We start from the raw sequence: 11,348 nt of genomic DNA on the forward strand, positions 1-11,348 counted from the left end.
ATTATGAGGCTGGAAGGTGATCTGGCCTTCGTTGATTGGGACGGAGTAGGTAGGAGGTCCCTATGTGCATTGTGGTGTGGGTGTCGGTGTTTTGGTGGCTATAGATGGACAGACCCCCTATACGCTAAGGTTGATGGGTCAGGCGTCATTAGATGTTGGCGTTGTACAGTTCTCTTACAAGAGCAAACAAGTAGACAAATCAGACAAGACAGCTTTTTGATTCTATTACCTATGCTGAGACCTTTTCATCATGTACTATATTTATTATAAAAAAAACAAAGTAACATACCAGGCCAGACGCATCTCGAGACCACTCCGGTCAAAGCCCATTGTTGTCCCATCTAGCCGACCCCTTATCTCGACAGCGCAATGTCATCAATTCGTAAAATAAGCTTGACGGTTTCGGCTGCAAGCTCGACTGCACTAGTGCTAACCAACAAGGGTTGCAAGACACGCTCGTCAGCAATGTTGACCTTGACTCCACCACTTCGAATGCTAACGCCCGCGTTCTTCTCTCCCATTTCGTGGCGATGACGTAGGTCCGTAACGACCTTGATGCTGTTCAACCCTGCGTTCTCGGCAAGGGTGACGGGGATGACTTCCATGGCGCTGGCGAAGGCCTTCCAGCAGATGGCCTCGGTACCGGCGAGCAGACGGGCCTGCTTAGCGAGTGCCTGTGCGATCTCGATCTCGGGGGCTCCTCCACCTGCAATAAGGGCACGCTTCTTCACCAGGCATCTCACGACGCAGAGGGCATCGTGCAGGGAACGCTCCACTTCGTCGAGGATCAGGTTGTTGGCTCCACGGGCAACAATGGAGACGGTCTGGGCGGCGCTTGGGGAGCGGACGCCGGTGATCTTGAGATATCTGGATCCAGACGAGCTGATCTCCTCTACCAGGTCGGCAGTTCCAAGCTTGTCTTCGGTGAAAGAGTCGATGTTGGCGATGGGCTTGCAGCCTAAGCTCTTGCATACAAACTCCACTTCATCACGCTCAATATCCTTCACGGCAAGAATCTTAACTCGAGAGAGGAAATTGAGGGAGAGGTCGTTGACAGCGTCACGGAGAATCGACTTTTGAATAAGGATGACATTGCACTTTGTCTTGGCGATCTTTCGGATCATATTGAGCAGGTATGTGCGCTCTTCCTTAAGAATCTTATCCATCTGTCTGTAGTCATTGACAACAATCTGATTCTCCATCTGTAGTTATCCAATTGTTAGCGCCGGAGATTTTTAGCGATAGGGTATGGGTGTACGAACATCTGGCTTTGGAGGGCTCAGCTGGAACTGGATCAAAGCAATCTTTGCCTTTTCGACTCTGGTTGGCCCGCCAGCGCTCTTCATTACAGGTTGATTCAGGATCAAACCGTCAACCATCTCACTATCCTCGATGGTTCCGCCGACCTTCTTCACTATCCTGATGTTGCGTAGATCCACATTCTCAGCAGTCTTTGGGTCAATAACTCGGAGGACAGAGTCCACAGCCATGGGGGAGAGCAGGCTAGAGTACTGAGAGACAATTTTGGAAGACAAAGAAGTCGAAGCAGCTTGGAGGAGTATGGCCCTGTCGGATAGAGAGATGGGCTGTGACATATCTTCAAGAATCTTGACTGCGGCAGCGGCAGCACGCTGGAACGACTCAGAGATAACAGTAGGATGTAGGCCTATACAAAAACGTTAGAAGGCAGATTTTGAAGTCGTAGCATCGTATCGTACCTTTGGCTAGTAATCTCTCGGCTGCACCTAGCAGACTTCCAGCAATAACTACAACTGATGTAGTACCGTCACCTGCCTCAACATCTTGCGCAGCACTCAGATCTACCAGCATCTTAGCAGCAGGATGCATAACGGCCATATCCTTCAACATGGTATTTCCATCATTCGTCTGTAACGAGGGTGTATCAGCATGAGGGGTGTAGGTCAGTTTGGTATCTTAAAACATAAACGTACGATTATCGTCTCGCCTTTTCCAGTTTGTATCTATAGAAACAATCAGTCAGCTAGCTCAGCAACGGAGGTGCATAATTGCCTAACATACCATCTTATCCATACCCCTTGGTCCAAGCGACTTTTTTGCTATATGTTAGCCCCGCGTTCCACTATGCTCCAAGACGAAGCTATCGTACCGTTCTTATGGCGTCCGCGACCGCTATAGCAAGGTCAGCAAATGCGTATCAACCGGGTAATTAAAGCAATTCATACCTCTGGCTGCCATGATGTTCGCAGCGCGAACCGCCATGGGCTTCTCCTTATCCTAGTCAAAACGGTCAGTATAAATTCAGGCACCCAGACAAGCGACCAGGCGAAACCACCTACTTTAAAGGTATTATTCATATTGCCCTGGATCCCTAGAGCGGCCGCCATCTTGAATTCCGTAAACTCGACTGGCGCAGAGGTGCTGGAGGGTGTTGCGTGGTTGAAATGAAATAAGTATTTATTTAATCACACATGTGGAGGTGGAATTTGTGAGCTTCCCATAGAAAATCGAAGTGTAAGAGAAAAGGACGAGGTTTGGCTGGCTTGGCGCGGCGACCTTCTAGGCTAAAAGCAAAAGCGACCCGACAAGCTTCATTTGAGCAGACCAACAACAGCTCTCGTGGACACATCAACAAGCCTACGCTACGCCTCTCCCCGGACCGACAGAAGCTCTGCTCTGAGATATCAGCTACGACCGCCGTCTGAACCTGCGTCTACCTTCCGTCTCTGCCTATCGACTCTGTTTCTTTCGCCGACTTGACTCTTACAAATCGCCAACATGCCCAGCGCCACGGGCCAGAACTGGGAGAAGTACAAGAAGAACTTTGCCGATGACGAAGAGCCAGAGAAAAAGATAACGCCGTTGACAGATGAGTTAGTGATTTGGCCTTGTTGAAGCTCTGCTGCTGAGGGATAGACCGCTGACTTCCGTGAAGGGATATCCATGTGCTGAAGACCTACGGCGCTGCTCCATACGCTGCGGCGATAAAAAAGCTTGAAAAACAGATCAAGGACAAGCAAGCAAGTGTAAACGAGAAGATAGGAGTCAAAGTAGGTTGTCTTGATGCTTTCAGTTTGGAATATGGGGGTGTTTTGTTACTTACTCCAAGACTAGGAATCCGACACCGGGTTGGCGCCGCCACACCTTTGGGATGTTGCTGCAGACAGACAGCGGATGGCCGAAGAGCAACCGCTACAGGTTGCTCGGTGTACAAAGATCATTCAAGATGAAAAGGATGCTGAGAAGAGCAAATACGTCATCAACGTGAAGCAGATCGCCAAGTTTGTTGTAAACCTCGGCGAGCGAGTCAGTCCAACAGATATTGAGGAAGGGATGCGAGTAGGGTAAGTTGAGTCTGTCATTATATACTCACCATAAATGCTGACATTATGATGAAAAGTGTCGACCGGAATAAATACCAAATTCTTCTACCGCTACCTCCTAAGATTGACCCGAGTGTTACGATGATGACTGTCGAAGACAAGCCCGATGTTACATACGGTGATGTTGGAGGAAGCAAGGAACAGATTGAAAAACTCAGAGAAGTCGTAGAAATGCCACTCCTATCACCAGAGCGATTCGTTGGCCTTGGAATAGACCCACCAAAGGGTGCTTTGCTCTACGGACCCCCCGGAACTGGAAAGACACTTTGCGCGCGAGCGGTAGCGAACCGAACAGATGCAACATTTATCCGTGTTATTGGCAGTGAGCTTGTTCAAAAATACGTGGGAGAGGGTGCTAGGATGGTGAGAGAGCTTTTCGAGATGGCTCGGACCAAGAAGGCGTGCATCATCTTTTTCGACGAAATTGACGCTATCGGTGGTGCCCGTTTTGACGACGGTGCTGGTGGTGATAACGAAGTTCAGAGAACGATGTTGGAGTTGATTACGCAGCTGGATGGTTTCGATTCAAGAGGAAACATCAAGGTTATGTTTGCAACCAACAGACCGTCTACTCTCGACCCTGCGCTCATGAGACCTGGCCGTATCGACCGAAAGATCGAGTTCTCCCTACCTGATCTAGACGGCCGTGCCAACATCTTGCGAATTCACGCTAAGAGTATGTCGGTGGAGCGTGATATAAGATGGGAGCTTATCTCCCGACTATGTCCCAACTCCACCGGTGCCGAACTGCGAAGTGTTGCTACCGAGGCCGGTATGTTCGCAATCAGAGCCCGCCGCAAGGTCGCAACCGAGAAGGACTTTTTGGCTGCCGTGGACAAAGTCATCAAGGGCAACTTGAAGTTCAACTCCACGGCCACATACATGCAATACAACTAGCCAGCCCGATTTCCCTATATCTATCTATCCTCTTTCAACTTCCGGTGCGGGTGTGGGATTTGGGGCGGGGAACCTAGGATCCAAACGGTGCATCCCGCATCGCCATGTTATACTACCTTTCTTCATTCCATAGAAGCACTCGAGCGTTTCTCTTCCCTTCATCAACGTCGTCTCTCACTTGCGACGGTCACGGAGTAAATAATGGATTTCGATATAGCTTATGTAATCAAATGCAGGAGTATATTGTCACGTGCCACCATCGGGCTAAATCGGGTAAGCTGACCGATAGGCAGTCTCTGATTGGCGGAAGAAAGCCTCGGGATGAAAATGCTTATATAATATTTCGTTCTGCAGGCCAACTTCGCACCTCGACGGGAAAGACGAAACTCCAAAGGAGCGTCAACGGCCTTTGAAGCAGCACCTTATCAACCCGCCAACGCATCAATTCACCCATTGCAGTCTTTGCACATAGCTCTGCTGGCTGGAGTAGCATCATGAGCTTCAGTGGTCTACGGAGCATTGCTCCAACTCGTCAGGTAGGGCTGATTTTTCGGGTTTGTTGATCTTGTACCCAGTTCTTACTGATCTCAATCTGCAGTTGACTCGGGCACTACGGGACCAGAGGAGGTACTTTTCGCAGACTCGCACTGCAGGTATGTGGCATCATCTACATATATTGGGGCTTATGTGAGGAATTGACCGATTTTGCAGCTCGAATCGTCGCCAGCCAACCTCTACGCGCAAAGGAAGCCTCTCCCTTCGTTTCACAAAAGTACCCCGTCATTGTACGTCTATGGACATCATCTTCCCCGGAATATGCTCGTCTGACTGTTATAGGACCATGAATTCGATGCCGTTGTCGTTGGTGCTGGTGGTGCCGGTCTGAGAGCCGCCTTCGGCCTTGCGGAGGCTGGATTCAACACCGCGTGTGTTACCAAACTTTTCCCCACGAGAAGTCACACTGTTGCTGCTCAGGGAGGTATAAATGCGGCTCTTGGAAAGTATGTTAATTTCCTGTTGTAAATTTAGAGGTTGCGGCAGCGTTAACGATCTCTTAGCATGCACAAGGACGACTGGAGATGGCACATGTACGATACTGTTAAGGGTTCCGACTGGCTTGGTGACCAAGATGCTATCCATTACATGACGAGAGAGGCCCCCCAGAGTGTTATCGAACTCGAGGGCTACGGATGTCCTTTCTCGCGAACTGAGGACGGACGTATCTACCAGCGTGCTTTCGGTGGACAATCGCAAGATTACGGAAAGGGAGGTCAGGCTTACAGATGCTGCGCAGCTGCTGACAGAACCGGCCATGCTCTCCTCCACACCCTCTACGGTCAATCTCTCCGCCACAATGCCAACTACTTCATCGAGTACTTCGCCATGGATCTCTTGATGGAGGATGGTGAATGTAAGGGAATTATCGCCTACAACCAGGAGGACGGTACTCTTCACAGATTCCGCTCTCACCACACTGTCCTTGCTACCGGTGGATATGGACGTGCCTACTTCAGCTGTACCTCTGCTCACACTTGCACTGGTGACGGTATGGCTATGGTTGCTCGTGCTGGACTTCCCAACCAGGATCTGGAATTCGTGCAATTCCACCCTACTGGTATCTACGGTGCTGGTTGTCTGATTACTGAGGGTTCCCGTGGTGAGGGTGGCTATCTTCTTAACTCAAACGGTGAACGATTCATGGAGAAGTATGCCCCAACTGCTAAGGATTTGGCCTCTCGTGATGTCGTCTCCCGATCCATGACCATGGAAATCCGCGAGGGCCGTGGTGTTGGCCCAGACAAGGACCACATCTACCTCCAGCTGAGCCATCTTCCCGCCGAAATTCTCCACGAGCGACTCCCCGGTATCTCTGAGACTGCTTCTATCTTCGCCGGTGTTGATGTTACCAAGCAGCCAATTCCCGTTCTCCCAACTGTCCACTACAACATGGGTGGTATCCCAACCAAGTACACTGGTGAGGTCCTCACTCTCGACGAGAACGGAAACGACAAAGTTGTTCCCGGTTTGTATGCCTGCGGTGAAGCCGCGTGTGTCTCTGTCCACGGTGCCAACCGTCTTGGAGCCAACTCCCTCCTCGATCTTATCGTCTTCGGCCGTGCTGTGTCTCACACCGTCAGGGACAACGCCTCCCCCGGTGCCCCACACAAGGAGATCAGCGCTGATGCCGGTGCTGAGTCTATTGCTGCTTTGGACAAGATCAGAACTGCCGATGGATCCAAGTCTACCTTCGAGATTAGAAATGCTATGCAGAGGACTATGCAGTCTGATGTTAGTGTTTTCCGAACTCAAGAGAGTTTGGATGAGGGTGTTACCAAGATCACTGAGGTTGATCAAATGTTTGCCGATGTTAACATCAAGGACCGCAGCATGATCTGGAACTCTGACTTGGTTGAGACCATGGAACTGAGGAACTTGTTGACTTGCGCGTAAGTTTATTCTCCCCTTGGACATGTTATATGTCTCCCCTTACAATATGTATACTTACACGGGCTTCATACAGTACCCAAACCGCTGTTGCTGCCGCCAACCGCAAGGAATCTCGTGGTGCTCACGCCCGTGAAGATTACCCTGAGCGAGACGACGTCAACTGGATGAAGCACACTCTTACCTTCCAGAAGCAACCCCACGGTAAGATTGATCTCACATACCGTGCTGTTAACGGACAAACTCTCGACGAGGCCGAGTGCAAGGCTGTCCCACCATTCAAGCGTACATACTAGACACGTCTAGTTGGAGAAATCAACCCGTAGCAGGTGATGTTCCCCGGTCATATCCACCCCAACCAGACGAAAGGTGGAAAGTCGTCTTCGGTGACGGTGAATTCTTGCTCAAACACTACCTGTATATAACACATTGATCGCATCTTGTCGCCGTGAAGTGGCATATCTTTCTATTGCCCCTTTTCCTACCCGCACGCATTGTACCCTATTCCTCCTGTTATCTTATCTGCTATACGTTCTTGGCGCTTTTCCTTAAAATATATAGCAATGCAACCTATTTCATAATTCAGTCTCCAGCGATACACTCCGTATCGACCCACGACTCTAGAATCCTCCAAGTGCTATTCGTGTTATTGACAAAGAAGAAAAAATCCGGGGAAGTATCAAACTCTATCTTATTGAGACCCTGCCAAGCTTTATCGGCTGACCTAAGCTAAGCTCTATCAGAGGCTTATTATTTGTACGACAAAGCGCAACAGCCTCGAAATCTGAACTCCAAGCAAACCATTGCTAGTAATACCCATCGTCGTGGTTGAAGTGAAGGGGAAGGCCTGGAGATATGACCCCGGCCTCTGGATAGCTTTTAATGATCGCTTTGTGCTGATCTTCACTTGACTAATTAGTGTCCACATGAAGCTGGACAGGATGAGAGTCGGCAGCCGCATCAACGACGAGGAGGCTATGCCCCTGACCGCTCCTGAATCCCGTGCTCGAGACTCGATCGATTCGTCTTCAACGGCCTCTATATCTCTTACTCTCGTCGAAGGAGCAAGCCACGCGACTACGGAACCCTCCAAACCAGCTCATAATCACAACGGCCGTACCCAAGGCAACTACGCAGAGAAATACCGCGATGATCTCGAGGAAGACTGGGAAGAAAACAACTATATCCCGACAAACGGGAAGAGCAGCCAGAGGAGAACACTGATTGTATTCTGGCTGCTGGTGGCTCTTTGTGTTGGAGGCTGGGCGGTTGCTTTCCTGTTCTTCGTTACATCACCAGGAAATAAGACAAGTACTAGCCCACATTCAGGTTCCAACAGCCCAGAAGGCGATGTTACAAAGCCTGGGATCCCTGCGACTGGCAAAAAGATTCCACTTGATGATGCTATAGGGGGTGTGTGGTCGCCTGCTGAACACACCATATCTTGGATTGCTGGGGCGAAAGGAGAAGATGGCTTACTACTGCAGAAGAGTGAGGGGGGCACAGGTCCATACCTACACGTCGAAGATGTCCGAAATATCCATGGCACGCAATCAAACAACAATTCAATTGTCCTGATGAAAGAGTCGGTATTCTTTGTCAATGATGAACGTATTAGCCCTGAAAAAGTTTGGCCATCGCCAGACCTGAAGACGGTACTTGCCATGACACGAGAAAAGAAGAACTGGAGACACTCTTTTACTGGACTATACTGGTTGTTCGATGTTGAGACCCAGACAGCCCAGCCTCTTGACCCTGACGCTCCGAACGGGAGAATACAGCTTGCGACTTGGTCTCCCACTTCGGATGCTGTGGCATTTACAAGGGATAACAATCTATACATCAGGAACCTCACTTCAAAGTCCGTCAAGGCTATAACAACGGATGGTGGAACGAATCTATTTTACGGTATCCCTGATTGGGTATACGAAGAGGAAGTGTTTGAAGGAAACATTGCTACTTGGTGGTCTCTGGATGGAAAGTATATATCCTACCTCCGTACGAACGAGACCCTAGTACCAGAATTCCCTATAGACTTCTATCTCTCGAGTCCTCCCGGCTATTCCCCCAAACCAGGTGAGGAATCGTACCCATACGTCCAACAAATTAAATACCCTAAAGCAGGTGCCCCTAATCCCACCGTCAGTCTCCAATTCTACGATATCGAACGTGAAGAGAGCTTCTCGGTTGATGTCAAGGATACCTTGAAGGATGATGATAGACTCATTGTTGAAGTCATCCCAGGTTCCAAAGGGAAGGTTTTGGTACGAGAAACGAATCGTGAAAGTTATATCGTCAAAGTGGCTGTCATCGATGCCAATAAGCGAGAGGGTAAAATCGTTCGATCCGATAATATCGACGAAATCGATGGTGGATGGGTTGAACCTTCACACACCACAACATACATACCGGCTGATCCTTCTGCTGGTCGACCGGATGATGGGTATATTGATACCGTTATACATGAAGGATATATCCACCTAGCATATTTCACCCCATTGGAGAATCCTAAGCCAAAGATGCTTACGACTGGAAAATGGGAGGTCGTTGCCGCTCCTTCTGGTGTTGACCTGAAGAACAACGTTGTCTACTTTGTTGCTACAAAGGAAAGCCCCATTGATAGACACGTATACAGTGTCAAACTTGATGGCTCAGAGCTTCGGATGCTAAAGGACTCCGACAAATCGGCATACTATGATGTCTCATTTTCACATGGAGCTGGATATATGCTTTTGAAATACCAGGGACCCCAAATCCCGTGGCAGAAGCTCATCAGCTCCCCAAGCAACGCGGACAATTATATTGAAATTCTCGAGGAAAACAAGAAGCTGGCTAAGTTATCCAATGAGTTCGCCCTCCCGTCACTGCACTATTCAACAATCACTGTTGATGGGTTCGAACTGCCTGTGGTTGAACGCCGACCACCAAACTTCGATGAAACAAAGAAATACCCCGTCTTATTCCAACTTTACGGCGGCCCTGGGTCCCAAACAGTTAACAAAAAGTTCCTCGTCAATTTCCAGACCTATGTTGCTTCCAACTTGGGCTATATCGTCGTCACTGTCGATGGTAGAGGTACTGGGTTCAATGGGCGCAAGTTCAAATGTATTGTACGACGCAATCTTGGACACTATGAAGCCCACGACCAAATCCAAGCAGCAAAGGCCTGGGGTAAAAAACCGTACGTTGATAAGACCCGAATGGCCATTTGGGGATGGAGTTACGGTGGATTTATGACATTGAAAACTTTGGAGCAAGATGCTGGGGAAACGTTCCAGTATGGGATGGCGGTTGCGCCAGTAACTAACTGGCGTTATTATGGTAAGATTCTCTATCGAATCACGACACTGTATTGATCCCAATCTGCTACGTTCCAAAAAAATTCTAACCAACTTTCCTGATAGACTCGGTATATACCGAACGTTACATGCACATGCCACAAAACAATGAAGGTGGATATGAGAATGCATCCATATCAAATGCCACAAATTTATCACAGAATACTCGATTTTTGATAATGCACGGCTCAGCAGATGACAATGTCCACTTCCAGAACACTCTCACGCTACTGGATAAACTGGACATCCTGGGTGTACACAACTATGATATGCACGTATTCCCAGATTCAAATCATGGAATCTACTTCCACCATGCCTATAAAATGGTTCATCAACGTAAGTATTTTAACCTGAGCTTCCTCGGCCATTAGTCTAATTTTCTACCCATTAGGTCTTTCTGACTGGCTGGTTAATGCATTTAACGGTGAATGGGTGAGACTTCGTGACCCTAAGCCAACAATAATTAAACGTGTGATACGTCGACTGTTGCATCGATAGTTAGATTTGCCAGATGCGTTTCCTCAGAATGAGGTATTTTGATATCTCCGTTGCGCAACCTCTGGTCTCTTTGTTCAGCAATCTTCTTGTGACTAACTATATTTTCTTTCTCCGGCGTTCTTGAGAATTGTTTTTTTCTTTCGGTGTGTATATCCCTGTAACATGATACGCCAGAATCGTTTATAAAGCATGCGCGGGCCCATAGATGGATAAGCTACTGCACAATTATATTGAAGTCTCACTTTTTTTTCCTGCCCTATAGAAAGAACTCTTTTGAGATTTTGATCCGTCTTTCTTTCGTTTCTGGGTTTGGCTGGGCGGCAAGCCTGAACAGCCATCTCAGCAACAATGACGTTTTGAGGAATTGCTCAACACGGCTATCAAGTATCACTTGACCTGTTGTCGACGCCAATAGCGGCTCCTAGCTCACCATGAAGTATGGGCGGGCGTTTTAACGCTTGGACGAAAACTCAGATACACTTTTGATCTTCTGCCTTTCCGTGCAGCTCAAGCTACGCCGGATTACCCAAAGAAGCGGTTTTGTTCCGCACGAGGGAGGGTAAGGGGTGGAATAAGTCCTGAGAATGGCGCAAGTAAGGCTTTGGGCTAAACTGCGATTGTCTGATCGCAATAGCTAATGCAGAGCCGAAATTAGGCCGAACCACGTTGGAGTGAACGGCAAGAGGCCGTTGTGAGTAATCAGCCCTGTTTGAAATAAATGTTTAGCGTTGTGATAATTGATTTCTTTTTGGTGCTCCGTGCAACTGGACAGAGGAACTCTTTCCGAGGTATCATAAACGATAGCCAG

At 48.7% G+C, this 11,348-nt stretch overlaps 4 protein-coding genes across 4 annotated transcripts; 3 read left to right on the forward strand and 1 right to left on the reverse strand.

Annotated features, from left to right (window-relative positions):
- Positions 1-353: 353 nt before the first annotated feature.
- On the reverse strand, positions 354-1,869 carry TRV_04810 (uncharacterized protein; the record flags this gene model as incomplete). The annotated part of the gene is made up of 3 exons (XM_003021051.1): positions 354-1,202; positions 1,263-1,666; positions 1,719-1,869. The coding sequence occupies 3 exons, from the start codon at positions 1,867-1,869 to the stop codon at positions 354-356; spliced, it is 1,404 nt and encodes a 467-aa protein (XP_003021097.1).
- An 888-nt stretch (positions 1,870-2,757) lies between these two features.
- On the forward strand, positions 2,758-4,259 carry TRV_04811 (uncharacterized protein; the record flags this gene model as incomplete). The annotated part of the gene is made up of 4 exons (XM_003021052.1): positions 2,758-2,852; positions 2,915-3,029; positions 3,094-3,323; positions 3,380-4,259. The coding sequence occupies 4 exons, from the start codon at positions 2,758-2,760 to the stop codon at positions 4,257-4,259; spliced, it is 1,320 nt and encodes a 439-aa protein (XP_003021098.1).
- Positions 4,260-4,753: 494 nt separating this feature from the next.
- On the forward strand, positions 4,754-7,000 carry TRV_04812 (uncharacterized protein; the record flags this gene model as incomplete). Its single annotated transcript, XM_003021053.1, has 5 exons — positions 4,754-4,795; positions 4,913-5,044; positions 5,097-5,260; positions 5,318-6,706; positions 6,781-7,000. The coding sequence occupies 5 exons, from the start codon at positions 4,754-4,756 to the stop codon at positions 6,998-7,000; spliced, it is 1,947 nt and encodes a 648-aa protein (XP_003021099.1).
- Positions 7,001-7,630: 630 nt separating this feature from the next.
- On the forward strand, positions 7,631-10,413 carry TRV_04813 (uncharacterized protein; the record flags this gene model as incomplete). Its single annotated transcript, XM_003021054.1, has 2 exons — positions 7,631-10,025; positions 10,109-10,413. The coding sequence occupies 2 exons, from the start codon at positions 7,631-7,633 to the stop codon at positions 10,411-10,413; spliced, it is 2,700 nt and encodes an 899-aa protein (XP_003021100.1).
- Between the last annotated feature and the right edge of the window lie 935 nt (positions 10,414-11,348).

The sequence above is a fragment of the Trichophyton verrucosum genome, assembly GCF_000151505.1.
Source record: "Trichophyton verrucosum HKI 0517 chromosome Unknown contig00369_1.f1.exp, whole genome shotgun sequence".
Taxonomy (NCBI): Eukaryota; Fungi; Ascomycota; class Eurotiomycetes; order Onygenales; family Arthrodermataceae; genus Trichophyton; species Trichophyton verrucosum.